The following is a 25,605-nucleotide window of genomic DNA, read 5'->3' as shown; positions in this document are numbered from 1 at the left end:
TGTTTCTTTTAATGCACACTGAAGAACAGAAGGAAAGCCAGAAGGAATCACAGACAAGCTGGACAGATTTGAAAGTTACATGCTAACTTTATTATATAAAAGAAAAGGAAGCTATATATAGTAGGGTATCCCAGTTTCGTATATAGACTCTTTTCTGTTGTGGAGATAGAAGTGTTCATTTTAGTTGATATCTATTAATGTCATAATAAAAATTAATAAACTGAGGAAGTTGGATCATGTTACCCTTAAGATCCTCCCATAAATCCTTTGCTCCCTTTCTGCTCACTATCCCCAAAACTTTTCAGCTGCCTTTTGGAGACAAGATGGGGAACATCAAGAGTATCGAGGAAAGACTTTACTTCCACTAATGCTGTTAGCCCTGTTCTAGTCCTTTTCATACTTTCACCCTAGTCAGGGCATTCAGCAGAGCAGCTTATGAAAGAATATGAGCTCAGCTCTAGCCTTCTGCCTGTCACAGAATCACAGACTTTTGGAGACAGAAGGGAGTGTAATGGCCATCCAGCCCAACTCAGAGCTGAACAAGGACCCCTCCTATGATATCCCGGAGAAGGGACCATCCAGCCTCTGCCTGCAGATCTCCAAGGATGGGGAGCCCGCCGTCTCCTGAAGAAGCCATTCTGCTTGGGGATAGCTGTCATTGTTAGGACGTCTTTCCCGACATGGAGTCTCTTTGCACCCTCCTTACCCCTCATTCTGGTTCTGTCCTTTAGGGCCAAGCAGAACTAGTCGAATTTCTCCCCCACATGATGGCCCTTCTGGAAATTGAAGAAAGCTCTCATATGCTCCTGGAGTTTTCTCTTCTCCAAGCCGCACACTCTCAGTTTGTTCAACCTGTTGTTATAGAGCATGGACTCAAGGCCCTTCCCAGTCCTAGACTGTCTTCTGTTTATCATTGCCCTTCTTAAACCATGGCACCCAGAACTGGAACTCAGGATGAGGTGTGATGAGGAATAGAGCTATCATATCTGTATTCCTGGAAGCTCTGCCTCTTAGGGGGAGGGGGAGAGAATAAGCATTTATATAGTGCCTCCTGTATGTATACTAGGCACTGTGCTAACCTGAAGGTAGGTGCTGTTATTGTCCCAGTTTTGTATGTTTCATGGCAGCCAGAGATCTGTTAGCTTTTTGGCTGCTATACCATCAGGACTCACATGGAGCTTGCGGTCCATTAAAGCCTCCAGCTCTTTTTCACATTTTGCAATCTGGTTGCAGTCCATATTCACCAATGTCACCTTACTTCCTCTTTGCAAGCTCTGTGTCCTTGCCACATTGGCCTACTTACTACTCTTTATACGTGACCTCGCATATCCTGTCTGTATGCCTTTTTCTAGGCTGTCACTGCACCTGGGTTGCAGTCCCTCCTCATTTGCCTCAGCAAATCCCTGGCTTTCTTCAAAGCTCAGTTCAAGGGCCCCTTCTGAAGAGACACATCCTGATCCCTACTAGAGCTACTGCCTTCTCCCAAGTGAAAATAGTTTGCATTGGCTTTTTATTGAGAGGGGGGAGTAGTGGACAGAAAGTTGGCCTTGGAGACAGGAGGTAAGGGACTTGATCCCAAGTCCCACCTGGGACCTCTGTGATCCTGGACAGTAAGCAACTCCCTATAACTATAAATTGCAGAGCAGTTTCTCTACACTAGAATATAAACTCCTAGAGGGCAGGCACCAGTTTGTTTTATTTTTATTTCCATAGTTCTTTTTTTCTGAATTTTAATATTTTTCTCAATTACATGTAAAAACAATTTTAACCTTTTTTTCTTTTACGATTTTGAGTTCCAAATTCTCTCCCATACCTCTCCCTTCCCCCATCATTGAGAAGGCAAGTAATTTGATAAAGGTTATACACGTGCAGTCATACAAAACATATTTCCATATTAGTCATGTCGTGAAAGAAAAACCAAGGAAAATAAAGTTTAAAAAAACCATAACAGTATGCTTTGATCTGCATTAAGATTCCATCAGTTCTTTCTCTGGAGATGGACAGCATTTTTCATCATAGGTTCTTCAGAATTGCCTTGGGATTGCATTGCTGGAATCTCTAAGTCATTCATGGTTGATCGTTGTACAATATCACTGTGACTGTATACAATGTTTCCCTGGTTCTGCTTACTTCACTTTGCATCAATTCATGTAAGTTCTTCTAGGTTTTTCTGAAAGCATTCTGCTTGGCATTTCTTATAACACAACAGTATTCCATCACAATCATGTACCACAACTTGTTCAGTCATTCCCCAATTGATGCTCATCCCCTTAATTTCTAATTCTTTGTCACTACAAAAAGAGCTGCTCTAAACATTTGTGTACATATAGGTCCTTTTCCTTTTTTTTTTTTTAGTCTCTTTGGGATATAGACCTAATAGTGCTATTGCTGGATCAAAGATACACACAGTTTGATTGCTCTTTGGCCATAATTCCAAGTTGCTTTCTGGAATAGTTGGATCAGTTCACAACTCTGTCAACAATGCATTAATGCAAGGACTATTTCCTCAATCAACAAATGGATTTCACTTATCTCACCAACTGCCTGGGTGCTCCCATATCAGTCAATACACGTTTATTAAATGCCTACTATGTAGCAGGAACTGGAGATACAAAGAAAGATAAAATACAGTCCCTGATCTCCAGAAGCTCAGAGTCTAAAGGGGGAGATGACATGCAAATAATGAGGTACAAATGAGCTATATTAAGGATAAACAGGAAAGAATCAACAGAGGGAAGGTACTAGAATTAAGGGGGATCAGGAGAGGCTCCCTACAGAAGGTGGGATTTTAACTTGGACTTGAAGGAAGCCAGGGAAGCCTGAGATGAGGAGGGAGAGCATTCCAGACATGGAGAAAACCAGCGAAAATATGGGAAATTTAGAGATTGAATGTCTTTGTTCTAGAAATAGCAAGAGGGAAGAAGAGACATGTTTATAAGCATCTGGGAATCCTAGTAGAAATAATCCTCTTTCAAAGAGCAACCTGAATGTGGCAGTCACTCTCCAAACCAAACCGTTTATTTTTTTTTTCTCTGAACGAAGTCTTCAACTTCCTGAGAAGGAAATTTGTGTTGAGTTCCACAGGAAATGGAGGCACCTTCATCGTCATCGTCAGCCACAGCTGCCAGTGTTGGAGCAGAAACTTTATTTCAGTTACAATTGATCATCCATCCATAAACAAGAGGGTTCATGATTGCTAACCAGCCCTCCCTATGTTAAAGGACTGTCTTTCCCCAAGGTCTAGGAGGCAGTGGTCGTAGCAGAAAGGAACTCCCTCTGCCTTTTGTGTCATTCTAGCCAGAATATGTCTAAACCAATTTGTCCTTTTCAAGAACTGAGGCAAAAAAAATGTAAAATAACTTAGTTGTCTTTTGATCACTGAAGGATCTATTTGGAAGGTAGTGCTATCTTTTTATAGAAATGAATAGCAACAAAGCCCAGAGTTTGAGAAGGACCAAAGTCCTGCTTGTGAAATGCCCCAGACTGGTAACTTCTCTGCAAGGTTATTATGACTGTGACCACAGAGGAGACAGATGTCTCTAGTAAAGACGGGCATACATGATTTCCCTCAGGTGGGGAATAAATAAGCAAGATGAACTTTGTTTCATAATGCTGTATGGAGGATAATGGACATTTTAATGCCACCCATCTGACTGCTCCTTCTCTGTCCCCTCTGCTGGATCCTCCTCCAGATCACCCTCTTTAACCAGAGGTGCTCCTTAGGGCTCTGCCCTGGGCCCTCTTTTCTTCTATTTCATTTGATGACCAGCTCCCACGGATTTAATCGACATCTCTATGCTAATGATTCTCAGATCTCTTTAGCCTGCCTCAATCTCTCAGCTAACCTACAATCTCACGTCTCCAACTGCCTTTCAGACATCTCAAACTGGATGTCCAGTAGACATCTTAAACTCAATACAGCTTCCCTTTTCAAATCCCATGTCTAGGCTTAGAGATCTAAGCCTTCTGTTCCAGTTAACTGTCTTAGTTTAGGATTTAGACAATGTACCACACTCCCAAGGTTCTCTCTGACTTGGATGTGAATTAATTTGGTCTAGAATAAAAGGTAGGCCAAGGAGAGCAAGGTCAGTGTTCTCCACCCACCTAGCCTAAATTCCTGTTGTTTTTATGTGTCTGTCAATAGCAGAGCCCCAGAGCCCCTGTACTTCGGCTTGGGGCTCTCCTTACACCTCATCAAAATCATCTATTTTATCTTTAACGATTGTCTCTTTCCATTAGATGGTTAAGAATTCTTCCCCTAGTCATGATTGTAAAGATGTTTGCTGTTGTTCAGTCATTTCAGACTCTTTGTGACCCCATTTAGGGTTTTCTTGGCAAAGACATTGGAGTGGTTTGCCATTTACTTCTCCAACTCATTTTACAGATGAGGAAACTGAGACAAACAGGATTAAGTGACTTGCCCAAGGTCACACAGTAAGTGTCTGAGGCCAGATTTGAACTCAGGAAGACTCATCTTCCTGACCCCAGGCCTGGCGCTCTGTGCACCATGGCACCACCTAGCAGCCCCAAATGGTAAGGATACCTCCATTCATTTTCCTCCAACCCCTTGGTCTCTGAGTTGCCAAATCCAATCATCTTCTCAGCTTTTGTCTTCTTTGATCTCTCTGTAGCATTTGACACTATTTACTTTTCCAGAATAACCTTGCATTTGTTTTATCTGTTATCTGGGCACACTCTGCCTAGCTTCTCTTAGTTGAGGCAGTGTCTATGAAAAAAAGCCCCATTGGCCAGCCTTCATCACGGAGAAGCTTCAGCCACTATTTTCTGGTGGCCTGAAGCCAAGATGGTGGCTGACTCTGAGGGGATGAGCATGCTGGTGGAAATGAGGCCACTGGAGCAACTAGTCTTGTGAGATGCCAGCCATGGAGAAAGCCATGCCCGGTGAGCCCAGCAGAGATGCTGGGACTAGTGAAGAGCAGTCCCAGTGAGAGTAGTATGATGATGTACCCCGAAGACATCAGGAGCCCCACTGACGAGTCTCTTGGGTCAGATTGTCTGACCCCTAAGCCAGATAGATAGACCTGATGAGGAGACCACGTTGGGGAAACATGTAAAGTAATGAGCCCTATGCATTCAGTCTCTCCCTATGGATGACATATATTTGAGGCAGTGTTCCATTGCCAATATGATTACTATACTGCTTCATTAAATGCCTTTGCTTTGAGCTAATTATATCTCATGATAGAAAAGAGGAAAAAGAAAACACTTAGGGAAGCCTTGCTATCACCACCTAAAACACCTCTCTTTTTATAAACCGCCCCCCTGCCCTGCACTGCTAGGGTATTTGGAACATATAGTTGCCTCAGTTCACAACTCTACCAACAGTGCATTATTGACAGATGCATAAAAGCAATAGGAATTTAGGCTGGGTGGGTAGAAAACACTGACCCCTGCACTGCACCACTAGGGCATTCTGAACGGGCCCCCACAATGTAGCAAGCACTCCTGCTCACACAGCAGGTCCAGATGAGGACAGACGCCAGACTACTTCCAGGCTAAGGTTAAGTGTTCCCTTCTCAACCCCTAAGTCTACGTCAGAGAGCACAGCTTATCTAGTGCAAGGTTCAGGTAAATTGACACACTTCCATGATTCTCTCAGGCTTGGCTGCAAATTAATTTGGGCCAGAATAAAAGACAGGCTAAGGAGGCAAGGCCAGTATTCTTCACTCACCTAGCCCAAGTTCTTGTCTTTAGTTTGCATCTGTCAGGAGCAAAACCCAAGTGCCTGGTGTTACGTTGTGTTCAGTGAAAACCTCAGGATATAAGGAGGAATACTGTTGATTGTGGGAGTAGGGCAGGGGGAGAGAGGGGAGTCTAAGCATCAAATATCTCTGATAAGGGACAGATACTGCACTAGGACTTTTGGGCCACCCAGTATTGGACAAAAAAAGAATTGCAAATGATTAACAAATACATAGAAGATCTCCAAATCACAAAAGATAAAAAATGCAAATTAAACTGACTGTGAGGTTTCATTGGAAAATTAGAGAAGATGACAAAAGATGGAAGTAGCTGAATGAAGTAGGGACTGTGGATGGCCTATGAAGACCAATATGCCATGGATGGAGCAGAGAATGATCATAACCCCTTTGGACTCCAAACCTACTACTACATTATACCCAGATGGCTCTCTTTAGGTAGATGAGGGCTGTGGGAGTCAGAACTCTTTTTTTCTAGTGTATTAATTATCCTGCCTAGCACCGAGTCATCTGAATGGCAGAATGTTTAAACCTATTGACAGCTTCACCAATAACGTACTAGCACGTCCCTCTTCCTGAAGCCCTTCCAACCTTGGTTGTTTCCTCCTTTTGTCACAGTCGCCTCTCTGCTAGGCATGAAACAAAACCTCCGAGTTGCTTTAATTTGCATCTATCTTTTATCATCTAAACCCCACATCAGCAACAATGATAGTGACTAGCATTTTTTACAGTTCTTTTATGATTTGCGAAGGGCTTTATAAATATTATCTTACAACAACCCTGGGAGGTAGGTAAGTGCTATTATTAGTCAGTCATTCAATAAATATTTATTAAGCACCTACTACGTGCCAGGTACCCTACTAAGTGCTGTAGATACAAAGAAAGGCAAAAGAGAGTCCCTCCTCTCAAGAAGTTCACAGTCTAAGGTGGGGGACAATATGCAAACAACTATGTACAAATGCTACATGCTGAAAAAATTGGGGATAATTACAAAAGGAAAGCCCTAGAATTAAGAGAAATTGGGAAAGGCTTCCTATAGGAGACGGGGTTTTATTTGGGACTTGAAGGAATCCAGGGAGCAGTCATGAAGAGGGAGACCATTCCAGGCACGGGGGACAGCCTGTGAAAATGCCCAGAGTTAGACAACGGGGTGTCTTGACCAAGGAATGGCTAGTTATTGTGCTGTGTTACTGGATTGTGGACAAGAGTGAGGTGTAAGAAGACTGGGAAAGCACAAAGGCTTGGTTACATGAACAGAAGCTCCAGCGTTTGATCCTGGAGGCCATAGGGAGTCACTGGAGTTTATAGAGTGGGGACTGGGGATGGGGCGGAGTGACAAATCTGTGCTTTTGGAAGATGGCTTTGATGACTGAATGAAGACAGACTGGAGTTGGGATTAGATTTTATAGATGAAGAAACTCAGGCAAACAGGAGTTAAGTGCCTTGTCCAGGATGATACAGCTAGTAAGTATCTGAGGCTGAGTTTGAACTCAAGCCTTCCTATCCCTAGCTGCCTAAAGCACTACCTTTAATCGGCAACAACGATTAAAATAAAACCACTTGTACCCCTTAAACTCTTCATTTTCTTTCCAGAACTTTATAATCCCTAGAAATACTTATTATGTTCCATTTGTTTACCAGGGCTTCAGTGAAATGACAAGGTATAACCAAGAAGATTTGCCATTAACAAATTATTTTGGGGGTACAGTGTGTTCCTCGGGAGCAAAAGATATCTACTAATACCTACCGTATATCTACTAGATATCCACCCCTGGATTTTATTTGTACTTGTTGGGTATCCCACTGGAAGGGCTCCAGTCGGTCCTTGTAGGCTTATAGGAAGACAGGCTATGACTTTATAATTAACCGGTGAGGGAGTATAGTTCATCATTTGCCCACCAGGGGGTGCTACACTTGGGCCATAGCCCCACAGACTCGTGAACAGGACTTGCCTCATTACTCCCACCCCAGCAAGGAGATTCCAACAGACAAGGATGAAAGCCTCCCTGACCCAGGCTCTGAAGTCTAGGGATTACTAAACACCATGCAACAATATAAAATTATATGGCCCTCTAAGGATCACACCCAACCTGCATTCCCTGGCTCAATCTGGCCCAACCACACTGCTTCCTCATGCCTCAGGAAGAGACATTTGTGTGTAGGAATGGGGGCATGGGGGAAGAGGGCAGAGAGGCATGTGCTCATGTATGCTCTGGGACCCTTGGCTCTGGCTGGTCCTGGGAGGGAGATCTGTCGCCCTGCCTGGCTCACTGCTCCACTATAATTCACCATGGCAGCAATGCCTTTTCCATCACCATCATCAGTGTACATCTCAACTCCAGCCTTGGAACTCAGCTCTCCCATTGGTTCCTAGTGCCTGGGCCACATCACCAGGACAGTGGCATCCTACTTTCCTAAACCTAGTGCTGCTCAAGCACATGCCATGAGAAATGGCTGCTTCCCTATTGCCTACAAACACTCCCATGTCTCTCACATCCTCAAAGAACCCCCACTTGATTGGTCCATTCTGGCTAGCTATCACCCCCTCTCTCTCTTCCCTCTTGTAGCTAAACTCCTTGAGAAGGTTGTCCACAGCTGGGGCCTTGACTTCTTTCTTCTCTCTTAACTCTGTAGTCTGACTTCTGACCTCAACATTCAACTAAAACTGCTCTTTCCAAAGTTACCACATCCCCCATACCCTACCCCACCCCAACCCCTGCCAACTCCCCTCTCCTCAACTTTGCTCTTACTTTTGAGGACACCACCAACCTCTCAGTCCCCCAGGCTCACAACTCAGGACTTACCCTTGACTCCTTTCTCACCCACCCCCCTCATCCAATCAGCTGCCAAGTCCTGTTGCTTGTACCTTCATAACTTCTCCTCCAATATGCCCCCACCCCTGTGCAGATGTTCATCATCTCACTCCTGGACAGTTGCAATAGCTTCTGGTGGGTCTCCCTGAACCAAGCCTCTGCTCACTTCAGTCCATCCTCCATTCACATGTCAAAGTGATCTTCATAAAGCAAAAGTCTGACAATGTCGCATCTTCACCTCCATTCAGTCACCTCCAGTGGCCTTTGACTGATCTCCAGGATCAAGTAGGAAACCTACTGTTTGGCTGTTAAAGCCATTTATAACCTGGCCTCTTCCCACCTTTACAGCCTTTTTACATTTGACTCTATTCTCTGGAACCCAGTGGCACTGGCCTCCTTGCTCTTCCTCCATCATTTGATTTAACTGGCTGGCTGTCCTTCATACCTAGATCTCTCTCTCTCTCTCTCTCTCTCTCTCTCTCTCTCTCTCTCTCTCTCTCTCTCTCTCTCTCTCTCTCCTCTCTCTCTCTTCTCTCTCTCTCTCTCTGTCTCTCTCTCTCTGTCTCTCTCTCTCTCTCTCTTCCCCCCCCCTTCTCCCTCTCTATCCCTCCCTCCCTCCCTCATTTCCTCCTTCTGGCTTCCCTTAAATCTTAGCTGAAGTCCCCCATTCTGTAAGAAGCCTTTCCCTCCTCACCTATCTCCAATTATCCTGTCTACTTCTCGTTTGTGCACATAATTGTTTGCACGTTGCCTCCCAATTAGACTGTGAGCGTCTTGGGAGCAGGGACTGTTGTTTGTCTTTCTTCATGCTTAGCATGATGCCTGGCACACAGTAGTTGCTTAACAAATGCCTATTGACTGGACTCAGTCACCGGCCTGGATCTGTGGCAGGGACTGGACTAAGTAAATACCCAGTGACCCCAGTGGTTAGCTTGGGCCCCTCCCTCCTGCTGGGCTGGTGTATGGCCCATGAAGTTATCTTAAATACATGGTGTCCATGAGGGCTTTAAGCCTGAGGCCTCTGGGGTGAGGAAGCTTCACCCGAACAGGTATGAAGAGATGCCCATCCAGGCCAAGCCTGGGAGCAGAGAGAAAGTTGGCTATCCTTCTGCCCCCATGAGCCCAGGGAGGGCAGAGTGACGTGTCGTAATACATACCATCTCCCAGTCTAAACACAGCCCTCACTTTTGTCACCTTGATCATTCCAGACAGGTCTCCTGCGGCCAAACCCTGCCTCCCTGCATAATCTCATCTAGGTACTGCACAAGGGGCTTCTCAATACTCCCATGCTGGGAGTGGCCTGGGTGCCCTGGGCCAGTCAGGTATCAACCTCAGTGCAAAAGTCCTGCCACATGAAGACCCACAAGGACACTGTCACTGTGGTCTTGATGACCTTGTTCTGAATGGCGTAGACTAGTCTTCCTCAACTGAGGGGCTGATTGATTGTCAGTGAAATATTGACTGGGGCATGCAGTTCCCAAGCCTCTCTTCCTGCCAGAGCTGCAAAATCTGTCATAGTGGATCCTTGAGCATCTGCTGCGGCTCATCTAGGAACCCTTCCAAGTCCACCAGTGAGGAGTTCTCCATAAAAAATGGCTCTGCCTCTGCGGCAGTGTGGCCCAATAGCAACGGCAGGCCCTCACTCTCTAGCTACTCCTCTCCTGCTTTGAGGAGCAGCAGGAACTTTGGGCTGGGGAAATGATGGGATGGAACAGTAAGCATAGTGAACATCATGGTAGTGAAGGTCCAAGTGAAAGGGCCAAAGAGACACCCAGTGGTGGGGCAGCGCCTTGCTGGGGCTGGAGACTGATTCTACCCGCCTTGCACTGTGAAGGAGAAGCTGCGGCCAGATGAGGCCAGACAGGCCAGAAAGCAGAAGCCACACCCTTCCAAGGTCCAATTCCCACTGGCTCCCACATTCCATGCTCTCTGGCCGTCAGTGAGCCGTGACCTGGAGTCCAGAGTTTCTTCATCTGTACCTAACGACCAATCTCATGGAAAGTATGAGTCAACCTCACTGTGGGAACCGCTGTTACACTCCTTTGCCTGGTCAAGGGAATGCTCAAACTGTACGTTGCCTACAGCTCCTAAATTCAGATCAATCCTATGTCTGGGGTGGAGAGAGGGACTTAGTTCCAGGATCTAGAACAGTGAACTTGTAGCTATTTGGTAGATGTTCATGGTTTATTATTAGGCATTGTCTCCTTCTTAAGTACTCACTATTTTCAATTTGAAGTTGTGCAAAAATGCTTCATGCAGTGTTTGTAGCCTGTGTGTCTCCTTCTGTGAGGACCGCCTTTGTTAGGCCAAGGGCATGAGAGTTGTCCTCACTCAAGTAGAGATCTTCTTCAATAAGAGATAAGGGTGTGCCAGCAGGTTGGGGCTCAGAGCTAAGTTCTGATGAAAAAGATTCACAGATCTACATAAGGCTGAGGTCAACAAGGGCCAGCACCCACAGAAAGAAGAAGAGCTGAGAGGTAGAAGGTGGACACATCTACACCAGTGGGGCACGTGCAAACCTTTGGAGTGATTGGACACCCCAGGAAGCAGCCAACTGTGCCATGCGCTGGTTGACGCCACAAGAGTAGGAATCTCACCCTCACCAGCTCTGTGAGAAAGTTCTAGGACTTACATTTCTGGTACAGTCTGGGTTGGGCTAAGTAACCACCTTCCAAATTTTCTCAAGTAAACTCAGTGGGCTGGGTGAGTGAGCCCTGGGAAGCCCAAACCCACTGCAGGATGAGCCAGCAGGTCTCCTGCTCATGTGGGTCTGGATCTGTCTGCTCAGACTAGTACTCTCCAACTGGCTCCAATTGAGTGGCTCTTACAAAGTTGCCTCTCTTTACTCGGAGTGGCCACAGAAGCTTGCACGGGTGGGACCAAAGGTCTTGCCCTCTCTGTTGTCATTATATGGCTGTTGGGGTTAGGTGGAAATCATTAATGGGTAAAGGGAACCAAATGTCTGGGTTATGCTGAGCCGGGCTCCTCCAGCAGCAGCAGCAGCAGCAGCAAGCTTTGAGCAGCTTCAGGGAGCAGAGGCTCCTGGGTGGGTTTGTGGTTGGGTTTGGTTGGTTTTAATATGTGATCTTTGCCAGGGAGGTCAGGCAAGAAAAGGAAGCCTAGGCAGTTGCAGGCTGGCAGGCGTGCATGCCATAAGGAGGAGACCAACACAGGGCGACCAGGGAAGGCAGTGGTAGGCTGTGCATGCAGGGGGTGGGGCAGCCACAAGGGCCTCGGCTGACTCAGTGGTTTGCCTCCAGTGAGCTCCTTTTACAAACACTCCACCTAGGGCCATGCTTCTCTACCAAGCCCTGGAGTAGCTGCTGGAACACACACGATGGACCAGGCTGCAAAAATCTGCCTTTCTCCATTTTTGAAATTCAGCTCCTGGCCCTTCTCCATGATTTCTCAAACATTACTGACAGTGGTTACATAATCATATCTTCTAGCTATTTCAGCTCCCTAGGATCATGTCACAGGATCCTGGATGGGGAGATAAGGCAGCTGGCAGTGCCTGTTACCTCTTTCCTCTACCCAGAGAAGTTTATCATGGCCTCCTCCTCACTCAAAAGTCATCAGGGAAGAGGGTTAACAAGTCAGCAAGCATTTATTAAGGACTTGGTATGCACCAGGCACATGGTAAGGGCTTAGGAGAAAAGAGAGAAAGCTTGTCTGTCCTTGCCTTTATATGTACTTAGTTCCAATTCAATAGCCAAAAGGCTTTCCATCACCCCACAGTAAGCCAGCAGGAAATAGTCCTTGAATATCTGTGCAGGTTCTGAATTACAGCTCAGGGACCCTCCATTACTCATCATCAAACATTTCTAACAGGAGGCTGAGAAGTCTCTAGGTGGATATGCAGCAGAGAGTGAATACTTTGCATGGCCCAAGGACCATCCCCACCCCCTTAAACACACACACACACACACACACACACACACACACACACACACACACACACAGACTCTGGCCTAGCTCTCCATAAATGGAAGTCCAAGCGAATGAACAATGCCTATTGTCTAGACCTGCATATTCAATTGTAAAGACAGCCCCTCTGAGCTGACATTGTCCATGGAAAATTAGCTAGCTGCAGAACTGAATTGTTTATTTAGTCATTTTTCAGTTGTATCTGACTCTTCATGACCCTGTTTAGGGTTTTCTTGGCAAAGATACTGGAGTGGTTTGCTGTTTTCTTCTCCAGCTCATTTTACAGATGAGGAAACTGAGGCAAACAGGGTTAAGCTACTTGTCCAGCAAGCTCTCATTGTCCATGGGAAGTTAGCCGGGCCCAGAACCAAATAGGAACAAGAAAATCAGTTGGATTATATCTGGGAAATGCACTACTGCAGGGATCCCAAGCTTTTCCCTGAAACTAAAACCCATGTCCTTCACATCAGTGTTCACTTAGGGATGCCATATGCCTGCCACTCATGGAATTTCACAAACTCCAAAAAAATCAGACCTGCACCATTAATTACTTGCAAAGAAGCAGTATCCAGTGTATATTCTCAAAGACAAATATACCAGGCAATGGAGGTGGCCCAGGCGTGTAACAGGAGCAAGGGACAGAGATAGGACAGCCTCTGTCTACAAGCTGTGGAAGGCCCCTGGCATTCTGGGTAGGTGTCTGTAGAGGATTTTCAGGGGCACATGAACAGGATGAGAAGGTATGAATGGGCTGTGATCTGCACTGTTAGAGGAAGTCCCAATATTGACAAGATCATAGGTCCATTGAAGGGCTGATATATGTACCCCAGAAATCCAGCTTGGCATTTCTCTTCACCCACTAGGACCTCCAACTCAGAATAGCTGAGTTAATCACATAGGATTCTGATGCTATATTATTATCTCAATGAGACCCTGGTAATTGAGGCACTTTCACAGTTTAACCACCAGGTGGCATTGATAGCTATTTACTGGGGAGTCCACACTCATCCTGGTGGTTTCTGCATACCCAGATGAGTAAAAGTGCTGTGTAATCTCTGTCGTTCTCTATGGTGACCAAAAGCTATCTGTGACTTGTCCCTTGCTTCTGCCTCTTTATATAAGGTGGCAGGGACTCATTTTCTTTCTTTCTTTCTTTTTAATGTTTTTTCTATTTTTATTTTTTGAATTCTTAGTATTTTATTTTTCCCCAACTGCATGTTAAAACAATTTTTAACATTAATTTTTAAAACTTTGAGTTCTAAATTCTCTCTCTTTCTCCCTCCTCACCCCCCTCATTAAGAAGGCAAGTAACTTGATATAGGTTATACTTGTGTAGAGGGACTCACTTTCAAGGAGAATGATCTACCCATTTCAAATTAGCTCTGAGCCCCCACACACTAGCATTGAAGTGGCCATATTTTAGTAAGTACTAGGCACATGACTTTAGTGTCGTGGCACTGGTTCTATGTAAAAGAAGACAGGAGTACCTAGAACCAATAATAGAAATATCACCTCTCAATAGTACATCAATCCAGCAATCAAGTATTTATTAAAGGCCTACTATGGACCAGGCACTGTGCTAGGTGACAAAAATACAGATTCAATGAATTAAACAATCCCTATTCTCAGAAAGCTTATAATCTTACAGAAGAGACAAGTGCTTATATAAGCATAAAAAGTAATTGATTATAAAATGAGTGAGGAAGGGGAGATAAACTAGCAGCTAGAGGCCTCAGGAAAGGAGAAAGAGGGGCTTGAGCTGTGTCTTGAAGGAAGAGGTGGAGGTGAGGAGGGAGGGCCTGCTGGGCACAGCCAGCATAGAATTGGGAGACACAATGTCCCATGTGAGGAAGAGAAAGGACCATTTTGACTTTGGTCTCAGAGTCCAGGAGGTTGAGTAATATCTAATGAGGCAGAAAAGAAAAGTCAGGGCCAGGTTGTGGAGGGCTTTAAAAGACACAATAACCAGAAAATACAATGCATAATAAGCCATGTCCTGAGCAGCTGCTCTCACCGGGAAGTTCCCCTGTGACACCCCGATGTGTGTATGTGTGTGTGTGTGTGTGTGTCTCTCTCTCTCTCTCTCACACACACACACACACACACACACACACACACACACACAAACCCCACAGACATAGAACAGCTCCAGACCCAAAAGTTCTAGTCAATATATGATCTGAGTGAGCAAAGGAGTGCAGCAACATAGACCCTTCAGGATTAAACACACACATCCTCTTCTTGTTAGCAGCCAGCTGTTCTCTGATGAAGAAACTCCCTGGCTGCCAGTCATCTTCACTCAGTGGACCCAGCACCTCCTGACCTCTCACATTCACAGGGTCCGCCTCTAGTCTTGGTCATGTCCTGACCGATGCTCAGTCTGATGCTCAGATACTTACTCAGGAAAGGAAGCACAAAGTGGGGAAGGTAGTGTGTAGTCGCACACATAATAAATGCATTATAATTCATTCAACCTTGGTATATAAAGTTTTTCTGTTGCATACTTGTCCGAGCCAGGGATGGGGAACCTGCAGCCTCGAGGCCAGGTGTGGACCTCTAGGTCCTCAAGTGCGGCCCTTTGACTGAATCCAAACTTCACAGAACAAATGTTTTATTAAGGGGAATTTGTTCTGTAAAACTTGGACTCAGTCCAAAGGTTTCACCCAAGGTCCTAGAAGACCACTTGTGACCTTGAGGCCGCGGGTTCCCCACCCCTAGGCTGAAGTTTCTTTTTTATTTTGAACTCAAGCACCAAATAAAATGGGCATCGCCATATACACAGTGGAAGAGAAGAGAGGCTTGTACGTGAGATAGCAGGTGTCTATTATATACAGCTTTTCTTTTTTAGTGTAAAATGAATTCAACTTGTAGCTTTAAAATCTATTATCTCCAATTCATCCTGCCTATACTGTGTTTGTACATGGTTGTCTCCTCCATTAGACCATGAGCTCCTCAAGGGCAGGGTCTATCTTTTGCCTTTCTTTCTATCCCCAGGCTTAGCATAGTGCCTGGTATATAGTAGGTGCTTAATAAATGCTTGGGCATCTAGGTGGTACAGTAGATAGAGCAATGGGCCTGGAATCAGGAAGACCCAAGTTTAAATCTAGCCTGAGACGCTTACTAGCCTTGTGACTCTGGACGAGTCATCTAACCCTGTTTGCCTCAGTTTCCTCATCTGTAAAATGAGCTGGAGAATAAAACAGCAAACCACTCTACTATCTTTACCAAGAAAATCTCAAATAGGGTCAGTCAGATGCAACTGAACAACAACAATAAATGCCTATTTGACCGATCCCCACTTTCTTACAGCATGATAGTAATCCATTCTATTTGTATGCTATGATTTATTCAGCCATCCTCCAATGGATGGGCACTCCCTTAGTTTCTTATTCTTCGCCACTACAAGAAAAGAGCTGCAATAAGTATGGTTCTACAGATGGGCTGGACTCCAAGGCTTCACCTCATTTAGTCATTCTAACTCACCTGGTTTTTTCTGGTTTTTTGTCTGTCTAGATTTTCTGAACCACCTTTCGTCCTTTCTTGGGATCGGGGTCAGTGTTGTGGCGGTGGCCTTCATTGTTCTGTCAGTAGTGGTCGGAGTCCTGTTTTACAAGCGGAGGTATGGTGGAAGCTTCTGTTTGTGTTTTTTATTACCCAAAATTCTGTGCACGGGTTTCAAATGGTGTTAAATGACGATGTGTGTAAGTATTTCACGATTGGGGCCTTGAGAAAAGCTAAAGTATTAAGGTAGACCTAAATAATTAGAGAAATAATTAATTGCTTAATGTTTATTGATAGCTGTTTAATCAGTCATGGATGGGCTGAGCCAACATAATAAAAGTGACAATACTACCTCAGTTAATTTACTTATTCAGTGCCATAACAATCAAACTAACAAAGGACTCCTTCTTAGAGCTGGAAAAAATATAATAAAATTCATCTAGAGGAATAAAAGGTCAAGAATACCCAGGGAATCAATTTTTTAAAAGTACCTGATCCCAAACTGTCCTACAAAGCCATAATCATCAAAATAATCTGGTACTTGGTAAGAAATAGAGAGGTTGACCAGTGGAATAGATTAGGTACACAACATTACAGAAACAGATGAGCACTATAACCTAATGTTTGATAAACCTGAAAATCTCAGCTACTGGGGCAAGAAGCTATTAGACAGAAACTGGTGGGAATACTGGAAAAGAATCTGGCAGAAATTTGATACAGACCAGCATCTCACACCACATAGCAAGATAAGCTCCAAATGGATACATTTCAACTGTACACTCATTTGAGCCTTTAAGTACAATATAAGTATTAGAAAACAATTTTTTAAAAATTTGTTAATTGATAATTTGTTGCATATGTAATGATATCCTCTCTAAAACATCTTTCAGGGAACTATTTCAAGTTTCTAAAGTTACAGTAATTGATAGAAAATGCCAGGAGAAATTATCCAGTACCACAATGGATTCATGCTTCTGTGGTGTTCCTTTGTCTCGATGTTTTCATTCTAGTGGATTACAGGTAAGGCCCAAGGGTTTCATTTCCTCAAACAGCTGTGGAAATTGCTTTATTATAACATTCGTGTCAAACAATTGACACCCTCCCTTATTTGTTCTCTTATTATTGTGATGCATGATCACAGAGGACCTATTATTCTCACATTTTGAGCTCAGTACTATATTGCCCCCGAAGTCAAGGGCATCCAAAGCCCTGAGGATCAGTTTCTCTTTTTAGATGACCTTGTGTCTCAGGGGCCCTAGTTCTTCACTTAGGAGACTTTCTGAGTGGCATTATTATATAAGCTCTTTGTGCCTAGAACAGAGTAGGTACTTGCTAAATGCTTGTTAATGGACTTAGATTTCTGCTGTGTTTGGATCCCTGGCCCCTTAGAAGCCTGATTCTTTCTGCTTCAAACTCTTCCCCTGGCCACAAAGTGGGAGTTTTATAGAGAGCCAGGCAGTATATGGAGCTAAGAGCAGTGTCCCATGGCTGGTAAGTGTCTGAGGCTGAATTTGAACTCAGGTCCTCCTGACTTCAGTCAGGACTGAGGCTCAGAACCTGGGCCCCCAGGAGTCGCTGAGGCATTCAGGCTGCAGGAGAGGCCCATGATTCTCAAGAAGTCCCAGGCCCTCTCTGCTCTCAGCATTGGCTGCTCCTTTCTCAGAGGGACACTAACAAACTAAGAGATGTCTGGACAGGAGCAGCCAAGGCAGTCAGAGGCCTAGAAACTGTGCCATACAAAAGAAAAGAAGGAAACTGAGATGTTTAACCTGGAACAGAGAAAACCTAGTGTTAGGCCTTCCCAAATTAAAGGTTTTTTCCCACAGAGGAGAGAAGAGATTTGTTCTCTGCAGATCAGGCCTGGCGAGGTAGTGAGCTCCCCATCTGAGGAAGACTTTAAGCAGAGAGTAAGTGGCCGATTGGGGGGGGGGGGATGCAATCAGGTTTCAATGAGGTGGATTCCAGTTCAGTCTGAGAAAGAACTTTCAGGCAGAAGTCTGTAGGGAAGGCCTGGGCTCCATCAGGGGCCTCTAGGAGCAGAGCAGAGGATGCTTTGTCTGTGAGGCCCTTGGATTGGGCCAGTGACGTCCAGCACTTAGAGCTCTTTGGCATTCACAACATAAAGTGTGATGAAATAATTTCTTATTCATTTGGGTTTTGTTTTGGTTATTTTGGAAACAATTGGGGTTAAGTGACTTGCCCAAGGTCCCATGGCTGGTAGGTGTCTGAGGCTGAATTTGAACTCAGGTCCTCCTGACTTCAGGGCCGGTGCTCTATCCACTGTGCCACCTAGGTGCCCCTGATGAAATAATTCCATGTCGCCTAAGAGAACTATTTTAATTGCCTTGTTTTATTTTTAAAATGTTCATTCTTCCATTAGTCAAATAAAAAGAAACAAAGGCCACATCTCTCTGCTATTTCCTCTACGTATTTCCAAATACGTAATACCAAGTAACTCTGATGGAGTTACAAGGATGTCACTCATTGGCATCTGGGAAAATTGGGCCACAGGAGATAACTCCCTCAGCTCCCTTTGGAGAGGCTGCACTGGTCCAGAGCACTGGATTTTGAGTCAGAAAGACGGGTTCAAATTCACCCCTGGGTACTTAACTAGCTGTGTAACCCTGGGCAAGTCCCTCCAACTCTTTGGGCCTCAGTTTCCACATCTGTAAAATAAAGGGTTGGGCCAGCCACAGCCTTTAAGTTCCCTCCCAGCGAGAGGGCTCTGACCTTGGGGTGTCCCCTCCTGCATTAATGCCTGTTTGTGTCCTGGGATCTCACTGCAGCCTCACCACTGAGTTCTGAGCAGTGAAGCTAGGGGAATGGGCAGACAGGGGCCAGTGCCAGTGACCTGGGGAAAAAGGGAGGCTGAGAAACCTCTTCCAAGGTGGCTCTCTAGACCCTGAGTTGTATAATTGGTCACAAGGTGCTGCAGATGTGTAATTCAGGGGTTGAAAAATACCCATGTGTGCAAGTATATCATCCCATTAAAAAAGTCACGTGTGATCCTTTCCCACATCATCCTTTCCTGTGTTGGTCTGATGTAGTTATATGGCACACCCCCAAGCCTGGAACTCCTCCCCTTCTCTCTCTGCCTCCTGGCTTCCCCAGCTTCCTTCAGGCCTCAGCTGAAGTCCCACTGTCTACAAGATCGCCCTTCATGCTAGCTCCCTCCCTCTGTTGGCCATCTTCAGATTAACCTACTTGGTTGTTTGTAGGGCATCTCCTCCATTAGCATGTGAGCCCCTGGAGAGCAGGGACTGGGTTTTTTGGCCTTTCCTTAATTCTTAGCACTTAGTACAGTGCCTGCTACATAGTAGGCCCTTAATAAATGCTTGTTGACTGAATGAATGACATCCTGTTATCAACCAAGAATGTCCTCAGAAAACAAAAGGCATTAATTGTAAGTGAGGCAGTATAATCATTGTCATCTCACCCAGAAATGAAGACATCGTAACTAAATAAAATTAAATCATTGTGTATATAAATGTGAAAGCTATTTTTTCAGTTTGGAAAGTAACAAATAATATTTTGTTTCATAGCAGGTCTCAAGAGATAAAGAATTAGAACTTCAAGGAGGTACTTAAAAAAACTCCTATGTACTTGAAACATATTCTAACTTGTATTATATTGTGTCCGTCTTATCATTTGGATGAGACTGTAAACACCTCGAAGGCAAAGGGGTATGTCTTGTCCCCTCAGTGCCTCACACAGTGTATTGCTTACAGTTGAGGCATAATAAATGTTTGTTATTGGAGTGAGAGAGTATAATAGGGAGGATAGAGCACTTTAGGGGATAGAGACAAAAGAGGGTGAAGGCAAGTGCCATCCACTGGGCAGCAGAGATTCTTCTCAGATGCTCCCACAACACCAGGACATTGGGAAACAGCTGAACCAACTGGTGACTGATTACATTAGCTCCACATCTGCATATTTGAAGGAGCCATTTACCAGTGAGGGGGCTGGTGTACCTAAGGTCAAACCAAGCCAGAATAATGCCTGATGTATGGTAAGTGCTTAATAAATGCTTATTCTTGGTTGATTGATGGGGTGATGAGACAGAGCAGGGTGAGACGAAGGAGCATTCAGGGAAAGAGCCTGGTTGAGGGCAGGAGGAGGAGTATCATGGTGGTACCCATGGTGCTTAGCCTGGCTCTATGTCTCCTCTTCATGTCCCTACTTCAGTGACATCAGGCCAGGGTTGTGGTGTGTGTCCATGTCTGTTAGGAGCCATAATTAATAAAGTGAGAGATGATGAAGGCCATGGGCAAAGCCAGTCTGGAGCTCTTTATCTAAATTGTACCAATTGAGCTGCCTCTCCAAACCCTGGCCCCTGTCAAAGGTGATCAGTGGAGGAGCACCACCCAAGGCAATGAGGTCAACTAAGCCAGCCTCAGGCTCCACTCACTCACCTTGACTTGAAATTTAACTGTATATTGGCAATACATTTTGAACTCTCTGTTTGGAAAATGCTATTTTTTTTTCATTAAGCAACCTTTTAGTTATTGATTAGACATTCCAGAGCTGCTTAGTAAATGCACAGTGACTTGATAATCTGAAAAAAAGCACTGGGTGCTATGGGATTATTGTATGTTTGGAGTAGGGGGAAGGATGAGGAGAGGTTTCCATCCCCAGCATAAGCAGCTTAATTATAATTTTTTGTTACTGAGTCAAGGTGGTAGGACAGTGTAGTTTAATTGTGCTTAAAATGGACCTTCTTCCCTAATGAACATGAAAGCCTGAGAATCCCCCACTTTCCTAGGGGGTACTTAAGGCAAGATGGATGGGGAGGTGAGATCCTGCTGGGGTTTTAGTAATGAACTGTCTCATTGGAAGACTCCCCAATTCCCTTGCTGATATAACTAATTAGAGCTTGGTTCTTGAGTATGGGGCATTGATACTCAATCTTCAATGTCATTTTATAGCTCTTCAAAAGCGTAAGCGGAGGAAATTGGGCCTTGTGATGACATCCGTGACTTCGGACATCTCAGACACCAGCTCCCATGTGGAGAACATGACCCTGGACCAGAGGTCCTCCTTGTCATCATCGTCATTGGGCTCTTTTTGTATCCAAAGCTTAGAAGCTTCTAGGGACTGGTTTTCTGATGAAGAAGCCTCCCTTTGCTCCTCCTCCATGAAGGGTAGCTTTGTGGACAGAGTGCAGGTGTACCTAGAGAACATGAATGATGCTGAAAACTTCCAGGAATTCCATTGTGGTGGGACAGTCAGTGAGGATCAAAACTATCTCGGCTTGGAAAAGACAAATCAACAGAAAATGCAGATGCCTAAATCAGTCTCTAACCCCCTCAAGGCTTCTTCTGGCATTCCATGTCCAACAGAATCAAGGTATGACCCCACCAAAGCTTCTACTAGTATCCCATGTCCATTAGAATCAAGGGCTAATGCCTCAGAAATGTCTTCTGGCATCCCACATCCACCACAATCAAAGGATGACCCCTCCAGATCTTCTACTAGTTTCCCATGTCTGCCACAATCAAGGGCTAATGCCTTAGGAGCTTCTTTTGGCATCCCATGTCCACCAGAATCAAGGAACGACTCCTTCAGAGCAACTACTAGTATCCCATGTCCACCACTGTCAAGGGCTTCTACTAGCATCCCATGTCCATCAGAATCAAGGGACAATCCCTCCGGAGCTTCTCCTAGTATCCCATGTCTACCACAACCAGGCAGTAATGCCTCAACAGTTGCTTCTGACATCTCATGTCTACTACAATCAAGCGAAACATCAATGGATAGTCCCATTTCTGAGCCTAAGTAGGTCCAGGCCAAGTAAGAGCTCATTTTGGTCTGTGGCTCAAAATGGACTTTCTGGAAATAATTAGACAGAGCCTCCTTACCCAGGCCTATAAGTCTAAGACAAGATCATACAAGGTGTAGGACAAGCATCCCAGCACAGATTTAGCTAATTAGTGAATAAACTGTATTTAACTCTCAGCACCATCTTGTAGTTTGATATTTTTCTGTTTTATTTTCATAAGAGTAATCCCTATATCTACTTTTCTGAATTCTGTATGTAACATTGACTCCTGTCCCTAAGGCAGATTCACAAAATATAGCCCACCATTCACAATTCTTCTGCACTTGAAATAAAGTTATGAAATGGCTCATTTTCTAATGATGACCTGGCAGTTGAGCTCCCAGGTCAGCCCTAAGAAAAGTTACTCTCCTCTTTGTAGCTCCTCATGCCAATGTTAAATCCAGCAAATGTAATCTTTCAAAGAGTTTTTTAAAGCACATAATTAAGAGTAAGTAAGGCAGGGGTGGGCCAGCCAGTTCCTTGTAACTGGTTTGTCTCTCTCGGTGCTCCTGCTACTGGGAAACACACACCTTCCAACTTGTCCATTTAGAAGTCACCTCTCCTGGTCTTGAAGAAGGGAACTGAAGATGTGACTGTCACCAGCTGCTACCAAAGGACAATGCCATCTCTCTCTTCTCCTCTCCTCCTTCTCTCTATGACTTACCTGATAACCTCTGTCCTCCCAATCAGGGACTAGTCTTGTGTTAGTTTCCTCCCTTCCCAAACTGGGAGGAACTACAAATCCCAGGGTTTTTTGTGACCAGCCAAGTCCTTGACAGAGGTGGTTACATGAGTACAGAGAGTCTCTGAAGATCCCAGCTGGTCCAGAGCATGGGGCTGAGGGGGGATGAATTTATCAGCCCCTGAAACTCAAGGCAAGCATCAATTCAATTCACCTTGGGCACTTCACTCACCTTCTCTAGGCCTCAGGCCTGAAGGGCTTGGACTCAGTGGCCTGTGAGGTCCCTTCCCACTCCAGAGCTATGATCCTGTGATGGCATCTCCTCATAGATATCCCACTGGCACTTCAAATTCATCATATCCCAAGCCAGATTCATGCTTGTGCCCCTGCCCACCTCAGATATTTTTACTGCTGGCATCCCCATCCTTCCAGCAGTCCCATTTCTAACCTTGGGCTTTTGACTCTCTCTTCTCCCTCCAACAAGTCACCACATCATCCTGCTTCTGTCTTCATGATTTTCTCACATCCACTTCCCCTCCTCTTAACTCCGACAGGAACCAGTCTTGTCTGGGATCTCATCTCTTCTTACCTAGGCTGTTCATTACACTAATCATCTAACTGGTCTTGCTCCCACTGGATCCCTTCTCCACCCACACTGCCCCATAACCTCCCTGATGCATCACTATGAGCGTGTCCATCCTTTGGTGGCTCCCCATTACTGACCAAACTAAGTATTAGTTAAGTATTAAACATCTTTATAATATTCATATTATAAAATTAATATTTTAATTAATTATTAATTTAAATAGTACCATTTAATACTATAATAGTTCATTAATAATTAATTAGGTATTAGTAGCTGATGTTAGCATTCAAGCCTGCCTCCTCCCCCTCCCATGCCATTGACTCAAAGCTTGACTCAAAGCTACCTTCCTAGCTTCATTACCAAATCTCAGAGTTGGGAAGGACCTCAGAAGCCATCTAGGCCAACACATACAAAACTGAGAATTACCTCTCTAATGTTTCCAACAAGGCTTTCATTTAAGGACCTTTAATTAAGGGAAACCCACTGCTTGGTGAGATGGCCTAATGCACTTTGGGCCAGTTCTAAAAAATCTGCCTCGCTTTAGCAGGTCAGGACTTTCCCTGTTCTCCCATTTCTGCCACCTGGGCCATGATGAAACTCTCACCTGGATTATTGCAATAGCCTCCTAATTCATCTCCCTAACCCAAATCCCTCCTCATGTGCCCCCTGCCACATGTTTCCCCTCCCATGTATGCTCCTCCAGGTGTGTTCCCTGGGCACATCTACTTTTCCCACTAACAGTATCTGTATTTTGGGGAAAGGGAGCCCCAAGTTTATGAGAGAGGACCATTGTTCTATTACTACATTTAAAAAATTCAACTATTTCATTAGATGCCTTTGCTTTGAATTGATCCTGTCCTTTGGCTAACTAGTTAAAGTAAATACTTTGACAGGGGCTTGTGGACTATGTTCTTGCAGGAATAAGGACCTACAGAGTACTTTGAATGTGGGAGGGGTAGTTTTTTGGGGGATCCCTCATGCAAAAAGAAGGAGTGTTCCAGGTTCTGGCACTAAAACTGGCAGAAGGAATTTAGAAAGCCTGACTAAGGATTATGAGGCCCTGGGCCAGAAACTAAATACCCTCAGGGCACAGGTGGTGTTTTCATCCCTGCTGCCAAAAAAGGCAAAGACTTAAGAGAGGAGGGGGTGAGGTGGGGATTTGCAAAGTGAAATGCTGATTAAGAAGATGGTTTTGTATTTCTAGACTAAAGCTTAAAATATAAGAATTACAGGCTCTTGGCCAGGCAGGATGGAGGAAACATGCAGTAGTGAGGACTTGGAAAAATATATCTCCCTGAATTTTTGCAAATCTGATCTAACAATCTTTAAAAAGGGATGGTAAAGGCAAAAATTACCTCCACATATCTGCCAAGTCAAATGCCAGGGAGGATAGCAACTATAGCATAGATTAGATTAGATAAAGCATTTATTAAGCATTTACAATGTACCAAACCATAAGAAGACCAGTGACAGAGACACCCAGTAATTTGTAAATAATAAAATTAAAAAGAGGAGCCAGAAAGAAAATACCAGTCTTTTCAAGTCTTTTTACAAATGCACACATTAAGATTTACAAGCAAGTGAACCAGAATTCTTGATACAAGGAGGAATATTTGACCTGCCAGATATTAATTAAACTTGATGAAGTCAAAATCAGAATTGAACTTTGGCTCTGGACAGAGATACCCTCAAAATAAATGGATAAAAATGAGTGTATGGGTGGGAATGGATGGGGAGCAACCCAGTTGAGGGAGAAAACCCAGGGATTCAGGAATCCAGGAACTAAAGTTCCCAGGGCAAGGTCACCTGGAATGAATTCACCAACCCAAGCAATCTTTAAATCAAATTGGCAAAAGTTTATTGTTATGCTTTTCAGCAGGCAAGAGTTCTTAGGGAAACTGCAATCTAAAAGGGGATACCAGTATATCTTACATAGGACATTTTGGGGTGAAACATGTGCCAAGTGTGTCCATTAGCTGTTTTGGGGTGGGATTAGGGAGTGGCTAGTTCTTAAAGGAACATGCACATTCAGTATTTACTGAGCAGGTGTTTTACCCAGAGTTCACTGGGAAATAGCCTAAGGGGGCGCTACAAGGAGGTGTGGTTTTGGCTGTGAAACCATCACTAAGTCAACTAATGGTCAGGGCTGACTGTAAATATCCAGGCTGCTTCCATCAATGTCTTGTTAGACAAGATGAATATAAGGGAGCATACATATGACTATGTCTAGGATATATATCAGTAAGGTCAGTAAGTAGTAAATATCGTTATGGCCCAGTGCACAGCCAATTTAGCACCTACACACAGAGTCGGACCAATAAATTCTATAGGTAGGTGCAGCTGGCTACTGTGTCAGGAGGAGAGATAAGTATTTTGCTAGGGCATGCTGCCCTTGAACTGGAGAGGAACTGCCTGAGACAGTATTTTGAGGCTAGGGAGAGATGTGATATTAGAACTGGATGTGGTTTCGGAATTGGAGTCCAGGCACAGGCACCCAAGCAGAGGCTAAGGGGAAATGTGATGTTAGAATTAGGATCCAAGCACAAGCACCCAAGCAC

At 44.6% G+C, this 25,605-nt stretch overlaps 1 protein-coding gene across 1 annotated transcript in view; it reads left to right on the top strand.

The window, feature by feature from the left end:
• The window catches only part of C4H1orf185 (chromosome 4 C1orf185 homolog), a 129,208-nt gene extending 107,287 nt beyond the window's left edge, over positions 1-21,921 (top strand). The window contains exons 7-10 of the mRNA XM_036758249.1: positions 15,974-16,079; positions 16,852-16,981; positions 19,504-19,540; positions 20,887-21,921. Coding sequence (XP_036614144.1) covers positions 15,974-16,079; positions 16,852-16,981; positions 19,504-19,540; positions 20,887-21,740 — 1,127 coding nt within the window. The 3' untranslated portion in view covers positions 21,741-21,921. The remainder of the gene's footprint in view (positions 1-15,973; positions 16,080-16,851; positions 16,982-19,503; positions 19,541-20,886) is intronic.
• Positions 21,922-25,605: the final 3,684 nt, after the last annotated feature.

This window comes from Trichosurus vulpecula, chromosome 4 (assembly GCF_011100635.1).
Source record: "Trichosurus vulpecula isolate mTriVul1 chromosome 4, mTriVul1.pri, whole genome shotgun sequence".
Lineage (NCBI taxonomy): Eukaryota > Metazoa > Chordata > Mammalia > Diprotodontia > Phalangeridae > Trichosurus > Trichosurus vulpecula.
The sequence above is the reverse complement of the archived record's forward strand: the minus strand, read 5'-3'. Positions and strand labels throughout refer to the sequence as shown.